This window comes from Ambystoma mexicanum, chromosome 1q (genome assembly GCF_040938575.1).
Source record: "Ambystoma mexicanum isolate Mex_15411 chromosome 1q, UKY_AmexF1_1, whole genome shotgun sequence".
NCBI classification, from domain to species: domain Eukaryota; kingdom Metazoa; phylum Chordata; class Amphibia; order Caudata; family Ambystomatidae; genus Ambystoma; species Ambystoma mexicanum.
In genome coordinates, this window is record NC_090922.1 from 1,196,748,947 (window position 1) to 1,196,776,800 (window position 27,854).

General features: G+C 47.4%; 1 protein-coding gene across 2 annotated transcripts in view; it reads right to left on the reverse strand.

Moving 5' to 3' along the window:
* LOC138543670 (probable methylcrotonoyl-CoA carboxylase beta chain, mitochondrial) overlaps positions 1-27,854 on the reverse strand; it is a 1,097,318-nt gene that overhangs the window by 167,460 nt on the left and 902,004 nt on the right. For both annotated transcript variants that reach the window (XM_069641931.1, XM_069641932.1), the window contains exon 9: positions 20,674-20,796. In XM_069641931.1, the coding sequence (XP_069498032.1) occupies positions 20,674-20,796 (123 nt within the window). The remainder of the gene's footprint in view (positions 1-20,673; positions 20,797-27,854) is intronic.

A 27,854-nucleotide genomic window follows, 5' to 3' on the forward strand; every position in this document is an offset into this window, starting at 1 on the left:
TCACGTGGGTGCATGTTTAAAAGTCTCTGTTAGGTATCCAACCGAAAGGGTGGGAACATTAAATGAAAGAATTGTGAAATCAAAGTGGTCCTGCAACGGGTCAAGCCAAGCCCTGTGCACATTGGAAAGTCTTCAATACTTGATGTAAATTTGACATTGGTCTGAGCCCGGCTGAGGGAGACTAATTGTATTGAAGGGATCTGGGGGGGATCCGGGCTGAAACGCAATTCATCCGAAAAAGAATAAAATACAAACATTGTGTGACAGTGAAAGGTGAAAGACAGGCTCGAGCCCGGCAGAGGGAAGCCTGTGTAGAACTTTGTTCTAAAAGGATCTGAGCCCAGCTGAGGGGGATCCAGGGTGAATAGTGAATCACCTGATGTAAATACTTGTGAAAATCTAAAGAGGAAAATAACTATTTGGTTGCATCAGGCCCTTTGAGTGAAGAGACTGAGAAGCAAGGAGACTTGCGCTCCGTAGGTGCTGATGATTGAACTGTAACCTTGTGCTACCGAAGCCAGAGATTGCGCTATGCTCGAGTGAACCACCTCGTCACATGCTGAAAATGTGGGGAAGGGAGGCCAACGTCTTGAACACCTGACATATCATTTTGAACACTTCTTTCTTTGTCATAAACACTACCCCGACACTATTTGTATATAGAGGTACCGATTGGCAATAGTTTTTTTTTAGTATATGTCCTTTATTTTGACAAGACATTTAATGTAACTTGCTCCCATCTGTAGATTAAGGAATAGATAGGTGTTTATCATACCCATGTTGAAGTGCAATAAATACCCTTGAACTGTGGTCACTTGTGTCTGCCTGACTGTTGATGCAATGCCTTCCTTACAGTCCCCTGACAGCCCAATTCTCAGTACCTCGGGGCGTTTACGTATCGTGGTCAGAGATTCGAGCACACTAGGGTGCCCCAGGGGTCTTGTGAATCTCTGATTTAATAGGGTGGTTCAAATGGATCTGGTGAATTTACATTTGTCCAGTACAGTAATCTAGTATGTGGATGATTTCCTAGTCTGTAGCACTTCAAAAGAGCAGTGTTAAGGAGATTCAATAACGCTCCTCACCCTACTTGCGGAGAAGGGGTACAAAGTCCATAAAGAAAAATTGCAATACTGCCAGACAAGGAAGTATATTTGGGGCAAGTAATATCGCCCGCAGGAAGGAAGGTAATGCAAGAGAGCCACCACAGTTGAAAATACTCCTCAGCCAGTCACAGTGAAATAAACAGTTTTTGGGGCTCTAACTATTGTGTGTCGTGGATCTTTGACTACTCTAGTTATCGGAGGCCCTTACTGCAGGGACTTAAGGGAGTGCAGAAGGTAAAGGGTCTGATAGAATGGTCTGAAGAAAATGTGACTTGCTTCTGGGAACTCAAGGCTGCTATCAGTAATGCTCTGGTCTTGGCGAACCCAAATTACAAGAAACCACTTTATTTGGTATCTCATTCCAAAGGGCAGGTGATGACAGAGGTCCTGACCCAGCAAACATTGCTAGGCCACAAACCTTTAGCCTGATATAGTAGACTCCTAAACCCAGTGATGCAGGGACAGTTCCCTTGTGAGCAAGCTTTAGCACTAGCAGCTTTTGCAATTCAAAAGTCTTCAGCTATTACCATGGGTTGCTCATTGACATTGTACGTGTAGCATGCTGTCTTTGCAATCTTGGAAAAATCCAAGTCAACTTTGACGATCTAATGAGTTTCGGGGTACGAGATTTGTTTTATCAAATGCATCGATACATCCCATGCAGTGTCACCAAGCCAATCCTGCAACATGTGTAGCTGAGCCAGTAAAACCCGATGGCATTGTTGATGATTATGCTACTTATGACGGAGAAGAGAAAGAGGATGAATGTTAAAGAAGATGCCTTGGAGGGAGGTAAGGTACTTTTTGTCGTTGGGTCTTCAACAATTAATCAGGGCACTGGTGAGAGGCATACAGGTGCAGCCATTGTCGGCCTTGTGGATGAGGGATACCAGGTCAGACTGAAGAAACTGTTGCATTTGCATTACTCTGCGCAAGCGGTGGAACTAGTGGCACTTACAGAGTTGCTAGAAATGAGTACGGGTGAAGGCAGTCAATATTTATTCTGACTCTGCATATGTAACCTCCACTGTACATTATGTGTTATCAAGGTGGCAGAGAAGAGAGGTTAGGAGATCTGACAGGACCCCTGTCCAGCATGCTGCGGTGCCATCAGACTAATCTTAGCATTAACCTTGTCCATAGAGGTAGGCCTAGTAAAGTGTGTTGTGCATACTAATCGTACTAACCCCATAGCACTTAAAAATGATGCCAGATACAGGGCGACGCAGGAAACCGCTTAAACGCCATTTACAAAATCCCAGAAAATGGAAGCCGTGTCCCAGCATGTACAGTTGCCATCGCCATGTACTGCAGTTCCAGTGCTTCAAATCATACAAATGCAGGGGAAAGTGTTATGCTCACCTGATGTCATGATCTCTGCTTCCAAAAGGTCAGGGTTTTCCCAACTCCCTTGGAAGCAGATCCATAACCTAGGTTCCGAGGGCCAACCAGTCCCAATTGGGACCTTTTGGACCCAGTCCTGGCGCCAGTGGCACCAGGCTCATAAATATGCCCAGTCCCAGCGCTGGAAGCGCCGGGCTCATAATGCTTGGGTGGACTTACCTGCAGCAGACCATGCTGCTTACTTGCCTGCCAGTTGAGCCTCTGATCCTCTTCTGTTTGGAACTACTTTTCCTGTTGGGTGGGGCAGGAGCCACTCCCTAGGTTCAGAACACTGGAACTCTTCTGGAAAGCAGGAACTCTTTTCTTACCTAGGCGTGGCTGTGGAAGGAGACACCTAAGCACTACAGGAGGCTATTTAAACCACACCCGATGGATGAATCTTGCTTTGCGTTATTCTGCATCCTCTGCAGCAGAACGCTCATCGTGTCTTCTGCATCTGATCCTGGGCCTAAGGAAAAGGGCTTACCATCCTGAATCCAGTCTTCAGCAACACCTATAAAGACAAGAAAGAACAGGTTAGCATTACGGTCTTCAGTGACAGCGCTTCACTTACCTGGTCCATCGGCTGTCATCAACGCCTCGCGCTGCATTCCGGCATCTGAAAGACAAAGGCTTACCTACTCTTCGTGCGCTCCGGAGGTCTTCGCACTGCATTCCGGCATCTGAAAGACAAAAGCTCACCAACTCTTCGCACGCTCCGGAGGCCTTCGGCGCTGCATCCCGCATCTGAAAGACAAAACAAGGTGCGTTTAAAGACATTGGGGAACTTTAATACTCACGTGCCATTACTCCTTTCCACATCTAACCCAGTGGGTATTCCGGCACCCTGCAGCCGCTCCGAACTTGTACCTGCAAAATAAAAAGACAGTTAGAGCGCATCGTGAAGCAGGCAACAAGCGCTTACTTACGTGCTTCCAGGTGCTTCTATTCATCACACGGGCTCCATCTTCAACTCACTTCAGCCCGTCATCCGCCATCGCCGGAACCCTGCAAAACAAGAGACATCATTACTAAAGACTTTTAAAGACATTAGAATTACTCGAAACTTACCGTTCGTGCAGTAAACGACGGACAGCAGTCCTCTGAAGTCAAGAGGCCTGCTCCCCTTATCCAGTGAAGAAACTGGTTACAGCACCCTGCCCCGAGGCAGATGGAGAGCACGGCGTTCACTTACCTAAGGTGAGAGCGTTGACCTTTGGGGTTCTACAGGAGAAGAGAAAGGGAAGAAGAGAGAGACATTCAATAACCCAGTTCATTAATCCCATATTTTCTATCTGCAGACATCTTACCCTTCGAGTCAGACATACAGTGCACAGAGGTCCAGCCCAAAGAGCCAGCCGTGTGTTACACATCACCTTTGAAGATACGGCATACGCCCAGTCAAGACCGGCGCCTCTACGGGAATCAGGTGAGCGTTACACCTGACTCCCACGGAGGCGCAGGCCCGGTTTGGAGTGCTGTTGCCTCTTCTATGGTGAAGCGCAGGACTCGGAAGATGGACAGGACCGGACCCTCAAATCAGGCTTGTCTGGCTCGCAGAAATATCCTTCTGTGTGTGAAAAGGGAGTATTAACAATCTGCGGGATAATGTGTAAGCCTCCCACTCCCTTCTCACCCTCCACGAAACCCTTCTGCGATTCCCCGTGAAGTCTCACCTTAGGGTCTGAAAGGACGAGCTCTCCATCCTGCTTCTGATGCAGGGGCGCGTTGTAATCCAGTTACTTCACTGGATCTTGGATTGTAGAGAGTTCAAGTTTGCTTGACCTTCCCGGTAAAATACTGTGAGAATTCTGTTTATAAGTATGAGCCCGAAATAATAAATTGTCTGTTGTCTCTATTTCAGGTGCAGAACAAAGATTCCGAGATGAGCAATGGAACCGACGAAGGAAACTCAGGTGAGTTGTTTGATGAGAGGTTCCTTTAGTGTCCTTGCATTAATGCACTAATCCTTGTGTCTTTTTTCCCCATAGGGGCCGGGGTTCGGAAATGCCGGAGATATGGCAACGACCCGAAGTGAGAGGTGCAGTTCCAGTAGAGATCAGGTAAGTCTTTAATGAGCGTTCAGGTAATGTCTTAGCATTCGCTCACTAACGCTGATGTCTCTTTTTTCCCCTTAGGGGCTGGGGTCCGGAAATGCCAGGATGCGGCACCGACCCGAAATGAAGTGGGAATGACCCAACAGTTAAGTCTTATGATGGAAAATTAAGGTTTTCTTATTCTCTTCCCTAGCTCACCTTTGTTCTTGTCTTTTTCTCCCTAGGCGCTGAAATGTGGCTGCGCATCCAGATGGTCGCTGATGAACATGGAGGCGCCCAGTAAAGGTGAGTGGAATGCGGCGCTGCAGCGATCGATGCAATGTGCTTTTAAAATGAATGTCTTCCTTTTCAGGATCGTCGGCGAAATGTCTCGGGAATGCGGATTTAGCAGGTAAGGACTCTTCTTTCTTCTATTCTCTTCTCCCTTTGCAGGTGTTCCAGGATGCTGGCGGGCGTGGCAGAAGTCAGGATGCAGGAGCAGACACGGTGAGCGTCCAGCTGCTAGATGTAGAACAACGCGAAGCGTGAGTTGCTGCTTGGGCGTGGCTTAAATGGCCTTCAAAGTAGTTCCAGGTATGTATCCTTCCTCTCAGGTATGTATTCTTCCTCCGGCCACACCCGTGTGGTTAAGTAGTCCCCAAAGATAAAGTAGTCCCATTCAGGCCTCTATATGGCCTGGATGTTGCAGCATTGTCTGCATCAGGTAAGTTTACACCAAGCACCTTTCTACACAAAGTCATCTTTTATGAGCCTGGCGCCTATGGCGCCAGGACTGTTGTCCAATATGAGCCTGGCGCCAAAGGCGCCAGGATTGAGTCCAAAGGGCCCCTATTTGGGGCTGCTGAGACTTCCCTCTGGGACATGATGTCTGCCTCTGGGGTAACTGGGCCTGGTCTGGTTCCTTGGAGGTAGGCATCATGACAGAAAGCACCTAATGAGGAACAGGAGATTTGGGCAAAGAGAGGATGTGCCCTCTCACACATGGATTTGCTGTGGAGAACGGAGCTGACGGGAATGTAGTAATGCCTGTAGAAGTACTGCTTGTAGCATGAGAGCTACTCACTTTCCCATCACACACTTTAACGACAAATTGCAGCAGAGCACCTGGAGGAATTGTTCATACGGAACCTCCAGAAACAGGTAAGTATATTTGTAGGGCACTGTATAGTTAAAAGGAATTCAATCCTGGAAACACCATGAGGTCAGTAAGGGGAGTTTTGCCGAGACCCTCTCAGCCATTTCGGGAGACCCATAATGACTTTGTAGATATGCTAGTGAGATGTAACCATTACATCCGCTTCTATGGCATCAGACATTTCACAGAGACTTTCGATTGGGCCATCTTCATTTGCCGGACCACTCTGTTACTTTGTATCTTAATTTACAGTTCTTTACAATACTTTGCTTTCTTATGGGCCCACACACAACCTTCATTCGTCGTATACTGTTGCTGTCAAGTTTCATTTAACACAGAGCAGACTTTCATTGCTTTCATCAACTCACCGGCTACGTTAATTCATTTTTCGTCTTTCGGGGCTTTGATCCTGAAGTCAAGGATGATACCACAACTGGTGCCGCGCCTCCCCAACTCTGCTGTTCACCTGTGAGGGTAGCGGGTATCCTTGAAACACAAAAGAGGGTTTCTCTTCTCTCTGGCTGGATTTCCTTGCACAACCTTCAAGGCCCTTCGGAAGCAACGATCTCTCACCGGGGTGTCCAAGGTTTCTCTGTACCTTGATTCCGTCCCTCGGCTTGTCGCTCTGCTCCGCCAGGTTTGCCGTCGCCCTGGAAGCACTGCTCCTTCTTTTGCATCGCCTTTCTCAGAGTATCTCAGTGATCCACCTTTTAACCATCTGTGGAGAGCTAATAGGCATCAAGTGTTTGTAATTAAAGGCAAGTGCGTGATCCTGCCCGATTTTATAAGTGGGACATGTCCAATGTTTTGCATTGATGGTACTTCTTTTAGCCTCAGATCTCTTCTTCCTCAGCTCAGTGTTTGTGTAGGAAAGCGGTGGGGGGGGGATCTGGGAAATAGGAATATCCTATAAAATAGGATGGGACAGGGGCACTTGAAAAGGGGGGTTGCCATGTCTCGCCACCGTGCGTTCCTCCCCCACTCCCCGAAGACCCTCCCGCACTTGTCCACCCCCAGGGTCTGGATCCAAAGGCGATGGCTGTGCCCTGGCCACCTGAGTAGGGGAAACCTGGGGTCTAGGCAATGAAATACCCTCTGTTTTTTTACAATTATGAAATAGACCCACTAGTAGATGCATATGGTTTCGCAACAGATAATGTTTGGTACAGCCACATGATGAAAGTTGGGAGGGAGCAGTGGGTAGATTGTGGAAACGGTGGAGGGACGAGTTGGGTGGTTCAGCGGAGGAGTATGCCCATCTTGGGACCGATATGAGAGATGATTGTAGGATTGATCCTGAGAAGATGGTTTTTAAGTACAAGAATATGATTTATTAAAGTATTAACTAATTTGGGCAATTTTGGGGTGATCAGGAAAAGTAACAATGACGACAGAGGGGTTCATGTTGCGCGTGTCATATTTGTGACTAAGGATGCAGCAAAGTTAGCGTGATGTTGCAATTTTGTGTATGTATCCAGTGTAGTTCAATGTAAATGGGATATGTTACTTTAATCTTAATATTTTGTTAAGTTGATACATATTAGATTTGCACACACGTAGGAAGACAAATGTCAAAACCACCAAATGGAATATAAAACACGATCCAGATATAACGTGCAATGAAGTATCTAGAAACTGGGCAACAAGGAGTTTTTATAATGTGAATGCAAGGAAGGGGACTGGTCATAGAGAACCCACTGTGAAGAAAACATGACAGTTATTAAACATGCATGCACACTGATATACATACACAGGGCATGTATAAATCTACATATAGCAGTCTTTTTTTATAAATTATTTAAAACACAGCAATCAGGGTTTGACTTTGAGAAACTGTTTTTGCAGAGTTTTCAGAGGTCAGAGGATAGGTAAATATGTACCTACAAACTTATGATATGTTATGATATTTTATTTATAGCGCACCTATACACAAGTGTTTCAAGGCACGACGAGGCAAGGGGGGGGACAAGGGAGGACAAGACACCGATCTTACTAGGTCAAGTGACATTGAGTTTGCGCAAGTGCTGGGAGAGGGAAGGGGGAAAAGTGCAGGGGGAAGGGGAGGAGGAGAAGTGTAATACATAGGATCAAGACATTAAAAAAAGGTGCGGCCAACAGGTGGTGGTGCAGAGGTTAAGTGCAGACAACAGGTGTTAGGTAAGTGCAGGTAGGGGGGACTGTAGGGAGGCAGAATACAGCCCCGGAGTGCAGGGTTGCCAGGAGGCAGTGCAAGAGTGCAACTGGGAGGGCAGGGACCTGGGTCCGTGATTCAGAGGGTAGCCAGGTAGCCAGTGCATTTTCAGGCCTGGGATCAGCAGGGGAGTGGAAGAAAGAAGGCAGAAGCAAAGAGAAAAGTCTTGAGCTGCTTCCAGAACCAGAGATGGTTCTGATCAAGTTTCAGAGAGACAGGGAGGCTGCTCCAGAGGGAGGCATCGGCCGAAGAGAGAGATCTTTCCCCAACTCGTTGCTTGGAGAAGCGATTGACCCTCAGGGAGTTGGAGGAGGAAGAGCGAACAGCTTGAGAAGGAAGATACTTCTGAAGAGAAAGCTGGAGTATTTTGGAACTAAGCCCCAGAAGGCCTTGAGGACAATGTAAAAGGTCTTGAATTTAATATTTGCAGCCACTGGGTGCCAATGGAGAGATTTCAGTGCTGGAGAGATACGATCTGGGGGCTTAAGGCCAAGTACAAGTCTTGCATTCCTATTCTAAATGAGTTGCAGAGGACGCAGAGTAGAGGAGGGTAGATTTAAAAAGAGGCTGTTACAGTAGTCAAGCCTAGAGAGAACCAGAGCTCTGGAGACGGTGATCTTCTTGGGGGAGAAGAGGAAAGGAAGAATACCTCTGGGGAGGTGCAGTTGGTAGTTTGACTTCTTAGAGACATCAGAAATGTGGAGGGAGAAGGAGCGGGTGGATCAAAGATAACCCTGAGGTTCTTAGCCTCACAGGTGGGAGCAGGAAGAGGGCCAAGGGAGGCTGGCCAGAGAGTGAGGGGAAAGGTGGGTGCAGGTGTGTCGACGAGGAAGATCGCTGTCTTACTGGCATTCAGGCAGAGATCGTTGGCAGCACATCACTCCTGGATTGTGGCCAGTCAGAGATGAGAGAAGGAGAAGAGTCGGCAGAGGGGAGCCTGAAGGCGAGCTGGGTGTCATCTACATAGCACTGAAAGTTGGAGCAGAGAGCAGCAATGCAGTGGGCGAGAGGGGCCAGATATTGGTTGAACAACCAGTGAGAAGTTAGACCCCTGGGGAACACCACAATTGGGGAGAGAGAGAGAGAGAGAGAGGAGAGGAAGGCCCCAAGTTGGACCTGGGAGGGTTGGTGAGAGAGGAAGGAAGTCAGCCAGGCCAGTGCCTGATCAGTGATACCCAGATTATCATAGAGCCGGTTGAGCAGGATGGCATGTTTGACCATGTCAAAGGCAGAAGAGAGATCCAGTAGAATGAGGACAGAGGGGAGGTTAGAATCAGGCTTGGAGAACAGGTCTTCACGGATGTTCAGGAGAGCTGTTTCCGTGCTTCTGGCTGCTCTGAGGCCAGGCTGATTGTAATGAAGACAACCAACAGATTCAGTGTGACGATTAAGCTGGGAGATGGGTAGCTTTGAGGAGTTGCCCAGGAAAGGGGTGATAGAGTTTGAGGAGAGGGTGCATAAGAGAGTGCTTAAGGTGTGAGAGGAAGGTTCCTGAGGCGAAAGAGTGGTTTCAGAAGTCAGGCAAGGCTGGGGCGAGGGTGTCCATGTGGTCCTTGATGGTTTTGGAAGAACAGGGAAGAACCTGCTTAGAAGAGGTTTTCATAGATCTGACTTGTCTAGAAACCTTGTCTGGGGAGAAGAGAGGAAAGGCAGAGAAGGGAGGGGGAATGGCTGCAACGGGGCCAGAGAAAGGAGAGAGTGGCGGGAGAAGCAGGAGAAGTAGAGAGGCTGGACAGGTAGCCAAAGAGGAGGAAGAAGGTGCCAGAGAGGTCGAAGAAGGGAGAGAGGGCACAGCAGGAGCGGAAAGGAAAGTCGCGGGAAACGTCTATCAAAGAGGAGGAGGTCGACAGTTCAGCGAAGAGACCGGCTATGGTTATTATGGCCTGGTTGTATTGCTAAAGCAGATGTAATCGCTTGAGTGCATAGGTGCATGACAGAGGGTTTCGGTTATTTGTTTTGACAGACAATAAATATGGAGTGAAGTGATGCTTGAGGCCAAAGTGACTGATACTCCTTGTGATTTGATAATTTACTCGGGATGTGGCCAGGGCCATGCGTGTTGAAATGGTAGTCATTTAGATTATAGTGTTCCAGGATGCCAGTAAAGTTGGGGTGGAAGAGATACTTATCGCCAGTTGCGTATCCATGTGAACCATGGAACAAGTTACTTGCCTGTAACTATTGTTTTCCAGCACGGGTCTGGCATGGATTCACATGCTCATGAATATTCCCCATCATCAGTCTGGGAATCCTCTGTAAAAGAAAGAACAGTTTCACTTTCACTTACAAACAGTATTTCTCCTTTAAAACAGTAACTGTCCTCTGGGTCATATTGCCCCCATTCAATGACAGGCCTCTCCCCAATCCCCTTCTCTGGCAGCCATTTTCAGATTTGGTAAGCACGTAAAGTGACGGTATTGTAACGCTCACCTGATTCCCATGGAGGCGCTGGTCTAGGCAGGAAGGTGTCTGTGACTCGAAAAGTGATATGCAGGATTCGATTGGCTTCTGGGGCTGAGCCTCTTCGCACTGTGTGTCGAACTCGAAGGGTGAGATTTCTGCAGATGAAAGAATATATGGGGTTAAAGATCTGGGCAATTGAGTGTCGTCCTCTCTCTCTCTCTCTCTCTCTCTCTCTCTCTCTTTTAAGCTTCTCCGTAGAGCCCCCAGGTCAACGTGCTCACCTTAGATAGGTGAATGCTGGGCTCTCCATCTGCGTCTGGTGCAGGGTGCCGTTGCCAGTTCCTTCCCTGGGTGAAACGTAGGCCTCTTAACATCAGAGGATCGCAACCGCCGTTAACAGCACGAGCGGTGAGTTTCCGGACACCTTTTAGTCCATATAGTCTTTAGGTGCGTGGACACGTAAGTATTGAACAGGGCTCGGAATAATGCTTTCTTTTATTTGTTTTGCAGGGCTCTTGCGTTAGAAGATGGAATGAAGAGAGCCAAAGCTGGAGCCAGAGCCTTGGAAAGAAGCGCTTGGAAATGCGTAAGTAAATGCAAGCACTTTAACTGTCTCTTTCCTTCACAGCTGTGAGTTCGTGCTGAAGAGGTGCTGGAAAACGCCGGAGTAGTTGCAGGCGCTCTATTGTGGCGAGCGCGATGGGCGTAAGTAAATACCTGTCTAATGTCTCTTCTTTTGTCTTTCAGATGCTGGGTTGCAGCGTTGAAAACATCCGGAATTCGCGGATTGCCGGTAAGTAATAACTATGCTTTTGTCTCCACAGGCAGAGGTGCAGCGTGAAGAAATGGTCGCTGCCGATGGGCCAGGTAAGGAATGCGTTGCATGTGAAGTCGCCGTGCTAACCTGTTGTTTCTTGTCTTTTACAGGCGCTGCTGAAGACTGGATACTGGAATGGTAAGTATTGTTCTTGCAGGTACAGGATCGGAAGAAGAAAAACTGGAACAGACTCAGTGAGCGTTCTGCTGCAGATGCAGAATAACGCGAAGCACGCTTCATCAATCGGGTGTGGTTTAAATAGCCTAGGAGTGATGAGGCGTCTTCCTCCACGGCCCCGCCTAGGTAAGAAAAGAGTTCCTGTTCCAGAAGAGTTCCAGTGTTGTATCCAGGGCGTGGAGCTTGCCCCACCCAGGTAAGAAAATAGTTCCGGCTTACAGAGGATTCCTATGTAGCTGGTAAGTAAGCAGCATGGTCTGCTGCAGGTAAGTCCACCCAAGCATCTTCACACATATTATGAGCCCGGCGCTTCCAGTGCCGGGACCGATGGCTTTGATGAGCCTGGTGCCACCGGCGCCAGGACAAGGTCCAAAAGGTCCCAGTGGGGACCGGCTGGTGCCTAGGCTTAGGATTAGGGGCCTGCTTCCAAGGACGTTGGGCTGGTCCTGGCTCCTTGGAAGCAGTGAGTAAAGTGACGGTATGACCAAGAAGAGGTGCCGAGGAGTCAGAGGGAGGTTCGCATGTGAATCCATGCAAGACTCATGCTGGAGAGCAATAGTTTCAGGTAAGTAACTTGTTCCTTCTCCAGCATGGGGTCTGGCATGGATTCACATGCTCATGAATAACAAAAACATAGCAGTACAACATTACACAACCATGGGAGGTGGCAAGGCTCAACAGAAGCAATTAACTCTTACCTCCGGAACAGACTTGCCTAAAGCAAACAGGTTGCATAGCATGGCTTGGTCGACTTTGGATTCCTCCTTGGAATCCCTGTCGACGCAGTAGAAACTCGTGAAGGTTTGCGTGGACCTCCACATAGCAGCCCTGCAGATGTCCAGCAGGGGCACACCAGGCAGGAACGCCGTCGTTGCAGCGATCACTCTGGTAGAGTTGGCTCTCTGACAGCTGGGCAGCGTTCGGTTCACCAACCAATGACAATGCATGATGCAGCTTGAGAGCCACCTTGAAAGGAAAGCCTTGGACACGGCCTTCCCATGGTTCACAGGACAAATGTTCATGAACAGTTGTGAAGTGTTCCGAAACATTTTGTGCGCGTCACATAGAACTTCAAGGCACAAGCAACGTCCAGCGAGTGCAAGACCCTTTCAGCCGGTGACAAAGGTTTCAGGAAAAAAACAGGCAACCCCAAAGGCTCATTAAGGTGGAATTCCGACTGAACCTTCGGCATGACACAGGGGTGCGTCTACAGCAGCATCCTCGATTTGTGAAGGTCAGGTATGGTTTCTTGCAGCATAGGGCCTGGATCTCACCCACCATGCTGGCAGAAGTGATGGCCACAAGGAATGCTGTTTTCCACAAAAGGGACTTGATAGGGGCCTGTTGCATCGGCTCGAAGGGGGCCCCCCCATGAGCCTTGCCAGAACCATGTTGAGTTCCCATGCCGGGGCAGGAGCCTTCACCGGCGGAAAAGATCGAAAAAGTCCTTTGAGAAACTCCTTGATGAGTCAGTGAAGATCTTCCCAGAGACCTGGTGTAGTGGGAGATAGCCACCAGATGCACCTTGATAGAAGCGTGTGCCAGGCCAGCCTTGGCCAAGGAGAGCCAGTATGGAAGAATTTGTGGGGCTGCGAACCTCAGCAGGGTAATCAACCGTGACCGGCACCACGTAGCAAATCGCTGCCCCTAGTGACCATAGCACTTCAAAGTCACCCAGTCTGCAGGCAACTTGTATCCACCAAACTCTAGGGCTGCAGGAGCCAAGCCTTCAGGTTCAGCGGTCCTGGGTCGTGATGTAGGATTGCACCTCCTTCTCTGGTAAAAAGATCTGTAACTAACGGCAGCTTGACCAGAGGCGATGCCGACAGGCTGAGAAGGTCCAGGTACCAAACCTACTTCAGGCACGACAGTGTGATGAGTATCATCCTGCATTGCCACTGTCTGAGGCAGCAGAGGCAACATGTACAGAAACAGGCCTTCCCACGTGAAGGAGAACACGTCCCCCATGCTCCTTGGTTGAAGCAATCCGCTGGCAAATTTCTGGCATTTGGATTTCGCCACCGTCGCATACAGATTGATCTGGGGCCTGCCCCACTTCACAAAGATGTGGTCCACCTGGTCCTGCCGAACTTCCCACTCGTTGCAGGAGTGCAACTCCCTGCTGAGGGAGTCTGCGATGGTGTTCTTGACTCCTGCTAGGTGAAGAGGAACGAGGAACATCTCTTGTCCGACGGCCCAGCACCACAAGTCCTGGGCTACCTTGGAGAGCACTGGGGATCGAGTGCCCCCTCTGGTTCCTGATGTAGAACATTGTGGTGGTGTTGTCCATGAAGATCCTCACCACCTTGCCCTTCAGAGATGGAAGGAATGAATGACGTCCCAGAACATTGCCCATTGCTCCAGGATGTTGATATGGAGATCCTTCTCCTCCGGCAGCCTCAGGCCTCTTGCATGTAGACGTTTGGTGTAGGCTCCCCAGCATTCCAGGGAAGCGTCCGTGGTGACTGTCTCCTGGTATGGAGGGTTTTGAAATCCTAGGCGATGTTGGAGCGGACAGCCCACCACACTATCGCCCGAGGGAACTCCTCATCGAGCGGGATCTTGTATGCAAAGCTTGCGGACACCTGTATCCAGCGAGCGTCCAGGAACTCCTGAAGAGGTGGCATCTGTAACCTGCAGAGCCGGGTGAGGTACATGCAAGATGACATCTTGCCGAGCAACGACTTGATGGTTTGCACTGTGGCAGTCTTCATCAACAATAGCCGCTGCACCTTCACTTGAATGGCAGCTACCTTCTCCTCCGAGGGAGGCGCCAGGCAGGACATCGTATTGAGTCTGGCTCCTAGGAACAGCGTGTTCTGCAATGCTGTCAAGCAGGACTTTGGATAGAAGATAGAGAATCTCAGATCCGTCAGCAGCTGAACTGTCGCCTCTGTGTGTCTATCGGCCAACTCTCGCGAGTGGGCCCAGATGAGCCAGTCGTCGAGGTACGAGTAAACATGTATACCCCGTAGATGTAGATGGGCCGCCACCGGTGGCAGGCACTTTGTGAACACTCTGGGGGCCGACTTCATCCGAAAGGTAGGGCCTTGAACGATGTGCCCTGTGAATGGGGATGTGCAAATAGGCGTTCTCCAGGTCCAGTGACGACAAAGTCTCCTTCCTCCAGTTGGACGAGCATGTGCTGCAACGTGACCATCCTGAACTTTTGGACTTTTCAATGACCTTCTGAAACAAGTTCTCTCCATCGAAGGGCACATCCAACACCTTCGCCTGGACTGGCTGCCAGAAATTCGTGGCCTTCATCCAGCTGTGTCGATGAAGGCAGACACTGTTCCACCATCTGCCGGAACCCTGTGCTGGCGACGTCCAACGCCACTGTAGTGGTGTGATCAGACGCAAATTCCCCCTCCTGGAAAAGAGCGATTGCCTCCATCCTCTTATCGTCAAGGAAGAACTCCAGAATAGGGTCCAGCTTGTACCAAAGCTCCAGGTTATACCTGGCTAGGATCGCCAGTGCGTTAGTCGCCTTAATCATGGACGCTGCAGTGTAAATCACCTTCCTTTCCATGGCATCCAGCTTTTTCCCCTCACTGACTGGAGCGACCGAAGATGAAGAGGACTGGTTAGCCAACCATTACCTCACGGCCGCCGACACCACCGAATCCGGCGATGGTTGAGACCTAAGGCACTTGGGTGCCGATCCTGGCACCCGGTACTTCTTTTCCAGCCTATCCCGTTTGGCTGGACCCATGCAAGAGTTCTTCATGAGGGCCATGCCTTCATCCCACACGTCGTACAGAAGGGACACTGCCACGATTGTCTTCCTTCTGGACTCGCGCCTCTGGTACAAGAAACCCTCCTTCCTGGTTTCTTCGGGCACAAGCTGAAAAAGCTTGGAGGATCTGGCGATCACGGAATGGAACGACCCCACCTCATCCGGTGACGATGCCCTAGGTGGAGCATCCAAATGCGGAGGCCCGCTGCACACTGCGACATCATCATCATTGTCGTCCGTGGTCATGTCCATCCCTGTACCCGTGTCAGGGTCTGCTGGGGGAGAGGGGGCCCGACCCGGATGTGTAGGCTGGAATGGGGGTGTCGGATGACGCTTCCTATTCTTAGTTGGAGGCTGATTGGGGGCCTGAGGGACCACAGGAACCATGCCCGGTGGCATCCTCTTCTGGAACTCTAACACCAAGGTGTGAAGAGTTGACAGAATGTCCAGAGACACATCCCTTGGCTGAACCAGCAGGATCGGAAAACTAGGCCCTGCAGCATTGCCTCCATTGTCGTCCTCTTCCACGTACTCGTGGACCGTGTGCAAGGACTTCTGGTCTTCGCTGGCTCTGGACGAGACCTCTATGGCTTGTGCCATGGCCTGGGAGGGCTGCTTTGGGGCCTCCTCACCCCTCCCCCTTTTTTCTCTCACCCCTGTGGGGCTTGAACCGGGGCCTGAGCCGGTTTACCCCCTTTTGGCATGCCAGAAGACTTTGCCAAAGACACTGCAGCAGTATCACGCCTAGGAGGCAAGGATACTTTCTGTACTGCGGGGGCTACCTTCACAGGGTCAGCTCCCCTTAGCCGTCATTAGAGCACCTGCCACCAACTCTAGCATCAACGAAGTCTTAGCCTGCGTCGATTGGGCCTGCTTGGGCAGTTCAGCCTTCTTCTCCGTCCATGGCCTCTCCAATTTCTCCTGCAGTTTACACGGGGTAGATTTTCTCTTTGAGGAGGAGCTTGATTGCCGGCTGGCAATGGAGGCAGAGGGTGACATTGATTGTGCCCTATCCACCTTGGGACCTGCTTCCAGACTTGCGCTTGTGGTCTTGTCTTGGGACCCCTATGGATGAGGCTCACTCAAAGGACTTCCAAGACCGTTCCTTGGACCGACCGGTCCTGGGTGAGGAATGAATCTGTTTGGCGCACGGGGCAGAGGCCTTAGCGTTAAGCCACGCCACCCGTCTACTGTGCCTGTCCTTTGTTGTTTTCTTGGAGAACCACAGGCATATCTCGCACTCCACCTCCTTATGGTCCGGGTGCAGGCAGTAGAGGCATTGTAGGTGCTTGTCTTCCACAAACACGTTCCACAGCCTGCACTTGGTGCAGGGCTTGAATAAATACCCCCCTCCTTTTCCTCCGTCATGGTCGGAGGGGGCAAAGTAGACCCGATGGCCTTCTGGAAACTTTGACAATCTTCACCCTTGACGGGCGCTGAAATTCACTGACAACTGATCCATGCTGTCAGCAGACGGAGAAAAGAGCACTTAGAAAACACGAAAAAACGTAGAAGTAGCTTGCAGAGCAAACTCAAGGACTCCCAACACTGAAGGGTGCTGTAAAAATCTGAAGATGATTGCCAGAGGAGGGGCTTAGGGAAAGGGTTGTCATTGGATGGGGGTAGTATGACCCAGAGGACAGTGATTGATTTAAAGGAGAAATACAGTTTGAAAGTGAAAGTTTTTTCTTTTACCAAGGATTCCCTGACTGACGACGGGGAATATTCATGAGCATGTGAATCCATGCCACACCGCATGCTGGACAAGTGAAATTATGATTAGGGTTTAGAGATTTCAGGCTTGAAGGGGCCCCTGAGGGACCCTCGCATATGGAAACAAGGCACAATCACCACACACGAACTGATACGCTAGACACAAGGTTGTGTTCCCAAAAGCTAGGGTTTATTGCAAAGCAAATAGTCTCAGTTGGCCAACTGGGTCCCACACCCCGCGACGTATGTTACCAGACCTCGGGGGACGCAAGAGAGAGAGAATCGTACAACAGTTACATATATACAAAACAAGCATCTTACAATCAGTAGTGACACATCCAATACCGCCCCTAATACGTTTCCTTTGAATTGGGTACGATGATTGACAATGGTGACGAGTATGACACCTTCAAACATTCATTTAGCAACAGTTTTCAATTCGGGGGGCCTACAGACACAAGTCTTTGTTTTAAAGAACACAATGCTTCTGTTTTTGCAAGCAAGCTGCGTGCAGGGGAGAGGCACATTCCAGGCCTTGCTATCTCCTAGTTTCTATTTGTGTTCTGGGGGTGAACTTGCTCTACAGGGCCCAGGAAAGGGGGGCCGCAAAGAAGAGCATAATTCAAGTAATTTAATGTTTGCTTCTAACATTTGTACTGTATTAACGAGACTACCTGGCACCTGCGTACTGATTAGAATGCCTCGCTGCTTACTTCCAAGGATTTGTGAGGGAGGAGACCAGGCATTTCTGTCTGGGTTGCTGCGTTATGTTTCAACATGTCTCTCGTGGCCTTGCATTATGCACTAGTGGAGCAGAATAAGTTTTCAGCAAAGCAGTTATAACAGAAAGCAAAAGTCAAACGTTAGAGAAAACAAAATGGCTATTTCAGTCACCTTAAAATGGCCGCACTTTAGTCAAGCTTCTGGCTATATATTTCTAATACTGAACACATGAGGTGGTTGGTCTTCGGCCAACAAAGTACATTGCCTTATGATTGAGGGTTGTCTACTTTTTCTGGACTGACAGGCCAGTTGTGACACGTAATGAATTTTTGTATATGAATTTGCAACCATGACCTTCCACGGATAAGTCCCTAAAAGGGGTGTGCTATGAATATGATCTGGTAGTTAAGATAACAACGGCCAATGGTAATGGAAGAATTGAAGAAACATGGGATTTCTTTGTACAGGTTTTGTCCAATCACATGTGGGGGTGGATTGTAATAAAACATATGGGAGTGTTTTAACTGTTGCAAAAACGTATATAATGTGTCAAGTTATGTGGTTCAGTGAGACTTGGGTTAGTTTGACTCGATAGGGTTTCATCTAGCTCCTCCCTGGATGGTTGTACAGTAAACTTGCTTTACATACAAACGTGCCCTTGCCTCCTAAGTGGTGGACCGGATAGGGGCCCATCCATACAATACCCCTCCTAGAATATTAGGGGAAAGAATTTTAGGGGTCAGGAAAAAAAAAAGTTGTCTTACCTGGCCACTTTTTCACAGCAACATTATCACATAGAACCATCACTTGTATGACAGACATGCATGGACACATTACTGCAATTCACTTTCAGAAACTGTGCTCATATAAGGTTGCTGCATGGCCTTTAGCATGATGAAGTTCAGAAAACAATTTCTCCTTATCAGACAAAAAGCGTAGATATCACAAGGCACTGTACAGCTACATTCAGTGCAATCTTTCACCAAGCCACAGAAAGCAGGCACTGGGAGAGATTAAGTGACCAATTAGACCTTTTGCCATTCTCTAAGTCTTCAGACAGTCACTGGGAGTAGTGCCGCAGCAGAGGGCATTACCAAGTGTGCCTTCTGTAGAGACCTGTGGCTGTGTGTGGAAAATTCTGTTGGGCCCAGGCCGGCTGGCTATCTCACTTATTTCTGAGTAGCCTCAGCTACCTGTGTGGAGTGACTGACCTGAGCTGACTTGTGCAGGTTAAAAATGGTGACAGGAATGGTCTGTCCCAGGCAGAGCTGCCCAACCTACACATGCCTCGCGCTGCCCCTAGTCTTGTACTCCCTATTCTACCCTTGCCATTTATTTGCATTCTGGTCTCAAGAAAAGGCTGCAGGGGTCGAAGTCAGCCCCATCTTCCATCGCCTTACAAGGAAGGGCAGGGCACTTTCTGTTGGGAACAAGAAAAGCGCATGCGAGGACTAGGTAGGACACTTCAAACTGGCTCTCACTGGCAGTGCTTGCCTGAAAATGACATGTTTGGTCAGGAAGGAGAGCGAGGATCTTGGCAAACTTGCCAGCGGTGTGGGCTGCACACCCTAAATACCACTACGTGGTTTCTGTAATTTGTAGTTTACAAGAATAGTCATATAATTTGAGAGAAATAAGTTTCACTCTTGTTTTATTCAATTGTAATGATGATTATGCTGGATAGTCACTTGAAAGCAGACATACATTGGGCCTATGCATTTTAGACGAATAATGTCCTTTGTCAGGGCCTGTACTCATCATAGTCTAAGAAATTATCAATACACCAAAGATACAGAGGACTACAACAACGAATGCAAACGACAATTAAGCGACAGCACTACGTATGCCAAACTTGACCAAGATCCAACAATGGAAATCAAGAAAGATCTTGAAGACATTTTGGCTACAGCAGTAGAGATGGAGTGGATAACACCAAATAACAAATCCTTCCTTTTAACATCCCATCCTAAGATGCCACATCTATACATCTTACCCAAAATCCATAAAAGACTACAAAATCACCCAGGAGGCCCTATAGTGGCAGCCACAGGAGGCATTTTGCAACCACTTGGAACCTATTTTGATTTTTTCCTACAGCCAATCATACAAAAGAAATCTACTTATGTAAAAGACACCACACATTTTTTGCATATTCTGAAGCAGATCAAACTGACAGATAACGACATCCTTTTCACAATGGACATAAATAGTCTGTACACCAGCATTCCACACAATTTAGGCCAAGAGGCGGTAGAGTGGATATTACTCCAAGAAGAATCCATAGGAGCCTCCAAAGAATTTTGAATGATTCGGCTCAATTTTATCTCTCTCAACTCTTGTTTTGAATATAATGGAACATCCAAACATCAGGCACAGCAAAGGGTGCCACCACGGCGCCGGCCTATGCTAACACTTTCATGTATCGGTTCAAATTGACACACATTCCAGCGCCAAAAATGGAAGAAACATAAAAAATGGGTCTGATACATTGATGTCTGGAGTGGAGGGACAAACGAGCTTAATGAATTTTAACATATTTGATACTCCATTGATACCAGGATACAATTCACTATGGAGATTGGCAACCAGGATGTACACTATTTAGATGTCCAAACAAAGGAATCCAAAATAACAATCACCTTTTACATCGAACCCACAGACACAAACAATTTACTACACAGACTTAGCTTTCCTCCACCTAGCATTTTAAGGAATGTACCATATGGATAAATTCTCAGGATAAAGAGGATAGTTAACACCATAACCGTTTTTAGGTGGTGTTAGCATAGGTCTGTGCTGGAAAGTCACACACACAGCATCAATTGGGGCCTTTCTTTTTCTGCCCAAAGTATGCATAGTAGAGGGGAAACCTTGTCTAATTCCTATGGTAAAACTGGTTCCACAGCAATCATCTCCACCAGGCAACAGGTCTCTATCAGCTGTAGAAAAACAATCCGGAGAGAAGGGAAATGGGGAAAATGAGAAAAGTGCAAAGTTCCATCTGTTGGTCTCGAACCACAAGATCATGACCTTCAGAAAATGGCATAACCACCACTGAAATCTGTCTAGCAGGTCATAATTCCCCAACTCTCAACTGAAGAATTAACAGCGAATGAAAGTAATATGTGTGGGCTGAATCAATTGTAACCAGTCATTACCATAATGAAGATAACATTCAGGATTTGAAACTACTAGGTCTTTTGCCATTGTCATAAAACAAATAACTTACCATTGCATAGCTTTCTCCTCCATAACAACCACCAACAACCAGCGTTATCTTTGGTACTGAAGCACATGCAACAGCTGCCATCATAGAAGCGTGAGCTTTTAATCTGTTGGTGTGTTCTTCTGCCTGGAATGGTATTAAAATGTACATTTGTGAAGCCTTTTAGTCTGACAACTACGACAACAAATGCATTTCAAGTAGCTGACAATGTCCATGTCTAGTTTTTTACATCAGTGCATTTACATCCGTTTTGCTTATTTTTAAGGGAACACGCAAAACAAATACAAAAATCTCTATGGTATTATAGAAAAAGGGGGGGGTCAAATGAAATGCCCATATGTAAAGACATGTTTCAACATATAATTTCACAGTAAGACAAACAAAAATCTTACCAAAAAATTCATGCATATATTAGAACTCAGACTCTCTTATCAATGGGTTGAAATAAAACCGTGCTTTTGAATAAACTGTCAATTTTTCTTTGCATTAATGAAAATTGACATTTCTCCAGATTATGTATGAATATCAGAAGAGGAGACAGGGTGGAAAATGTGCTCTTCTGATTGCCTTCTCCATAACTCGCCCAGCAACACAGTAACTGCTCACAATCAGGACAGGACAATTTGTTCCTGCAAGCCCTGCCCATTTGCTGATGTCACTTCTCGTCTCCTTTACACCGTCATCCTACAGAGACAGGGGTGCTAAGAGCACAGTGCCAGGCAACACTGTTTTCCTACATCCTGAGGACCATGTGTCAATTATTACAACAGCTGCACCTTCCAAACCATCCTTTTCAGGCATACACCCACACAGACACACAATGCAGCACAAACCCCGAAACATATTACTAGTCCCAACCTTGACCCCATCAAAGCAACAATTCCAAAACTGAATTATTTTGCTACCACATACACGCTAAAATAATGCGATTACTTATGCACTGTCTTTGTCCATTATTTATTGTGATTGTAATCCTCTGCTCATTTAAATGTCTGTAACCATTGGCCCAAGATATGCGCCCGGTAGCCTCCGGGCCTGGTTTGCGGTATACAAATAAATTAAATACAAATACACCGCACTCACATTTAACATTCCTATACTAAACCAACACACCGAAACACAATATGCACTCACCAATTACTTACCCTTACTTTCACCACACACTCCACTCACCCCAACACTTGCCCCATTCTCTCTATACACGGTAACGGTAACTCCACGGAAGCTACTCACTCCCACAATCTCCTTCAGCATTCTTAATCTGACCCCAAAAAAAGTCACTTCTTCAAAGCTCACCCCAACATTCCCTCCACTCGCTACAAAGTTCGCCCTACGCATCCCACTCAGCTGGTAAGATTGTTCAGTAAGTTAGGGCTCATATACGTTAGGGCTCATCTTGGACACAGAACAGTTGCGCTCAAATTTCGGGAATGTGCCCTTATCTTTCTTTGGTTGATAAATCGAGTACAAGGAAAATTGTCGAATACTAGCTTAGATGCCGAAGAAATCAAGTATAATATTATTCAACATCCCTGTATGGATTTCACTCACTCCAGTAACCCCATATACATCTCCACGTACTCCCATGACATTGGATGAATGGATCTTCTCAGTGGAGTACCAATGACCCCCGACCCCACATGCAGTTGAGGACAAACAAACACTGTTTTCCAAACCACTAGATTCATGTCTGAAGGGGTCAAAGACGTGAAAGGATTTTACACGAATACATAGAGAATGTTAAAGTCCCACTGTGGATGAAAACGTGAAAGATTCTTAAGGCCATTTAATGCTGAGGTTAATAAAGGGCTGTTTAACTGTGTGTGCCTATAAATAATAAAAACATAGTTAATTTCCAAATGTATGCCATAGCAATATAGAAAAACGTTTTTTAGAGACATGCCTAGATGGTATGTTGAATGTGGAAGCTGGGTTTGTGTGCCGTGTGCTATTCCTGTTTTTTTGTGTCCCTCTGCTGGGAGTGGAGACCCATTTCTATTTCGTGTATGCACTGTCTTGTCATCCATTTTGTGTCACTTTTGGCTTGTTTTTCTTTTTGTTTTTTTAAGGTGTCAGCATGGGAGGTCTTGGTTGCGCCGACCTGCACGGAGAGCATTTGTATCCCTGATGTGATTTCACCTCACAGGTTGGGAGAACTCCCCTGCCGGGGCTAAGGAGTTGGTGAGTCCGCAAAAAAAAGCAGCATTTGGATGGAGAGGGAGAGCTGAAACGGGATTGTGAGGGAGCAGAACCTCTGTCCCATGGCTGGATCCTCACAGCATCTGACAGGCCTGCCTGTCGGGTTCTTAGCTTCTTGTAATGCTGGAAATGCCTTATGGAGGGACACTGCATCCTAGTCCTTGTTCTACCACTTCTCTGCTGTGTGTCTTTTCTCTATGGTTTCTGCCACTTAGGTCCAGCCTGGACCTCCGGCAGTGCAGCTCTTCATAATATCATATAATATGATAGTTTATTTATATAGTGCCTATACACAATGTGTTTCAAAGCGCTTCAAGGCAAGGGAGGGAACAAGGGAAAATACAATGACATTCTTAAAGGCCATGAACAGTAAGGATGTGAAATTAACTATCGTACCCGGTCTGACCACATTTCAGGAGGGAGGGGGAGAGTGGGAAGGAAATGGAAACAGACGGGTGACTACCGTACTAGGCCTGATGACATTTCTGGTAGAGCCGGAGAAAATCAAACGGTGAGGGAGAGGGGTGCAGGAAGGGAGGGGAGGAACAAAACAAGCGATCATACTAGGCCTGACAATATTTCAGATAGTGCTGGAGGGGGGGAGGGAGTAGGGAGGAAAAAAACAGTAATGGGAGGGTGGAGGAAACAGACGAGGTTGCTATCATATTAGGTCCAGGGACAATTCTGATAGAGTAAGTGCATAGCAGAAAGTAAGGGGAGGAGATAGGAAAAGGGAGAAGGGAAAGGAGGAGAGAACAGAGAGTAAGCAGTTAAAAAGAGTGGAGAAGCAAGAGTGGAGAGCGAATACAATTGCAGAAGTCAGTAGTAACACAATGTTGCAAGCCAGGATACAAGATGAAGATGGGAACAGCATGATTCAGGGCCACCATGAGTACAAGATGCAAAGGAGGTCCAGCATGAGAGTTAAGAAAGGGTGATGCACCGTGAATCAATGAAGTCCATAAAAGTCAAATCCAGCACTGACCACAAGACGGAGATGGTGAAACCAGAATGTATCAGGACAGACTCCTGCAGAAGTAGGCTAGAGGAGGTTGGGGGGAGCAGGGTAGAAAAATCAAGCAAAACAGGCAACACCTGTGTGCAAGAAGGGGGGGCACAAGGGAACATCACAGAGGGACCAGAGAGGGTGGGGATGGCCTGTGTGGACAGAGGGGGCTAACACATGTTGGTGCATGCTTACCTGTCGTCTGAGCAGGGGGTCGGGCCCTGGGTCCTCTGGGTCCGAACAGGTCCAAACAGGAATTGCCCTTTTCTTTGTCTGCCCTTCACTGCAGACACCCGGGCGAGAGACGCCCTTGATCTAATAGTTAAGAGCAGGAAAGAAGAGGCAGGGCTAAGAAGGTGGGTGGTGCTTAGGCCAGGTGACCTAGATCCACTTGCACCTGGTCCCCATCTGCAAAGGAAAAGAGGCTGGAGGGCTCCTCAAGTAGGGAAAAAGAGCAGCAAGCAGGAAGGTACCAGATGGGCGGGGCTTGCTAAGTGGTGAAAAAGAGCGGCAGGCAGGAAGGCACCAGGTGGGTGGGGCTTAGGCCAGGTGACCTAGATCCACTTGCACCTGCTCCCCCCATGTTTTCCTTTTGGTGAACAACACCCATGGGATACCCTTATGGCACCAATGGATGGGGCTACACCCTTGTACCCCTTATGTGTACATTTGGGCACCTGTGTGTCGCCCACAAATCAGGGCATGGGCTGGTGGCAGCTACATGCTGACTTGGCAGTGGCTCTGTTCTTCATTTTGGGATACCCAGGCCCTGCCATAGGAATCAATGGATTCCAACACAAAGGCAAGATGGCCACTGTGGCCTCTTAGTTTCTATTGCCTTTTACCTCATTTCCCCCAGTCCTGGGAAGCCCTGACTGTATCCCTTCCTCCTGAGTGGATGTTGGGTGGAAACACCATGTATGCCTCTGGGGCTGCCTCCTGTCAGACTGCCTGGAGTCTTCACAGGGGCTGTGTGTTGTAGGTACACCTTATGGGTGTGACCTGTATGAATGGAGTCTGAAGTGAACTCACATTCTGTGTTGTGGGTGTCTGGTTTCTGTGTGTGTGACAAAATGAATGAGACAGCCCTGACTGAAACGGACAGGAATGCATTGTAGTGTGCTGAAAGGCTGGGTACTTAACCCAATCCACATTCTTTGTTATGGGTGTTTGGGTGGAGTGAATGGCCTGAATGCCTCTGTGCCCGATTAGCTGCCTACCTGCATGAAAGCCCTTCTTCGTGATTGGCTGACTGAGCAGGCTCAGCCAGAGTGAATGGGAAACAGATGTGTATACCTGGGGACCTCTCACTAACCAATTTGTTCAGAAGCTGAAGTCGAAGCTGAAGCAAGAAGAAGCTGTTCCTTGAAGCCCAGCTGGAGGAGAAGTCTAATGCTGCATTTCTTCGAGTAATCCAAAAGCTGATGTGTTCTTCCAAGGACTGGTCCAGAGAGGACGTGTGAAGGAGACCTTTCCCCCAGCTACGAGGTAATCATTGTGCAGCCTGCTACTCTTCCTCAAAAGTACCCTGGAAGCCACTCCTGTGTGCCTGCCGTCCGGAGACGGAGTCTTCGTGAGTCCTGAAGAGGAGTGCCCAGACATCTCGGTCAAAGAAGTTCATTGGTGTCATCCAGGGTCTGGATGTGCATTTTGTGTCCACTGGAAGCCGTTACTGTCTTCCGGCCAGAAGAGGGTGTACTCTGTCATAGTGCTGCTGGACACCCGGAGCTGCGAAAGTTCCAAACTGCCTAAGAACATTTCAAAGGACATCCTTGCCATCATCACTGACCACTTTTTCCCCACCAGGGGGAGTGCAGGGTCGCCGAGTGCAGCGGAAGGTCCGTTGGTGGGTTTCCCGCCTACAGAAGCTAACAAAGACATCCCGAGGGTCCAGACTGGTGAAGGTCTGAGGTCCACTAAAGTGGTTGAGTCCAGGTCGCCAGAAGCCATCCAGAGGTCCGTGCTGCAGCACCAAAGAACCGAAAGTCAGAAAACTGCAATATTCGGATATCAGACTCCAAAAGTGACCTATGCACACGTCGCCGCCAGAAGTCATCTGAGGATCCTAGGAGTCTTACTCTGATCTGCAAAGCCTTTACAGAGCTCACAGCAAGTTTCATATTTCCAGTATTTCTACAGTCAGAGAAATTGTCGACCAAAGGAGAGTACCGTGAAGAGCAAACTGCTGCACTTCAGAAAGACTTTGGTTCCATTTTAATTCTTGACTCAGCATCTCAGTGGCTCCTTTTTCCAAGGGTGGTCCATCTCTGCCACTTCACCTGCCAAGGCACCAAAGGTACTGTGATGAGGAAGATCACTTCGAACCTCAGTAGTTGTCCAGGGGTCCCAGATTCATCTTGGACCCTGTTTTCCTGTGGCCGCTCAGGTACTTTGGGATGGTAGAAACCTTTAAAGAAAGCAGATGGTTATTGGGTTATTGAACATTATTGGACTGGGCTCTAAAAGACAAATTAAGTTACTCCCTAACGTTTCCATTACAGGTTGCCAGGTGGGGGGGGGGATCGTCACACAGAATTGTATATTTAGTCTAAAGAAAGCATTCTGCCACTGTTCACAACTAACCTGCCTTTCTTGCCTATTCTATGCTGATGCACCTCACTTACGAATTCACATGCCTATTTTAAAACTGTCTGCAGTTAGAGCATCCATTACTGAATGTAAGTATTGTGTGGTACCACATACTGTATTTATTTGCCATTATTTGAATAAGTATTTCTAAGTACAAAGTGTTATAAACATATATATATCAGTGAAAAAACGTGGTTAAAAGGGACGTTATGGTTAAGTTGCGCTACTAAAAACCTATCAAATTCAGTAAAACAACTTTGTTAAAGGGACGTTATGGTTCAAAGTAAAACCGAAAAAACCCCTGAAATTCGGCAGTTATGGTAAGATAAGCAACCATAACTCGCGCCACCGTGTACTGCTAACACTAACACCCAGGACATCAAAGATGACATCACAAATGTCATTGATGACATCACTGATGACATCACATGTGCATTTATTTTTCATGAAAACTCTGTAGGAGGGATTCTTATAATGTTGACCAAAAAGTGTGAAGAATCATTTGAATAAATATTAGCTAATTAGTGCATTAAGCAATGCATTGAGCATTCTATTATGAAGTTCTATCCAGTATACTAAGCAACTCATGCAGAAACTTAGGCAGTGTGTGCAGTATACATGATGAAGGTGCAATATTCATAATCTAACATGTAATAAGTAGCTAATAAGACCCACTTAATACATAATTACACTTAATACAGACAAAACACAAAGAGACAACAACACATACAAATATGAGTATATACAGGGACAGAGAAGTAAGCAAAAAAGCAGAAGTAGTAGCAGAAAGACTTCATAACCTAACTGATTATCTTTATGCAGAGAAATGATTGCTCTGTTTCAAAGGTGCTACGTTCTGTATGTATGTGTATCAAATGATGTCAGTGAACCCTAAGGAAAGGAGTGTGAGTACAATGCATACAAATATGAGCATATACAGGGAAGGTATAGTAATAAAAATAAAACTATGAGAAAGTGCTGATAACTCGAATGATTATCTTCATGCACAGAAAGGATTGCTCTCTTTCAAGCCTGTGTCTTCCGCTATATATATGTTTCATATGATATGACCCTAAGTCTACAAATATAGTACCTTTTCAATTTTTACTTCCTGACTGTTACTGAAGAAAACTATGTGGCTTAGATAGGTCAGTAAAGGAAAAAAAAGGGAGAGCCAGCCATGTGATGTCATCAGTGATGTCATCAATGACATTTGTGATGTCATCTTTGATGTCCTGGGTGTTAGTGTTGGCAGTGCACTGTGTTGCGAGTTATGGTTGCTTATCTTACCATAACTGCCGAATTTCAGGGGTTTTTCGGTTTTACTTTGAACCATAACGTCCCTTTAACAAAGTTTTTTCACTGAATTTCATATGTTTTTAGTAGCGCA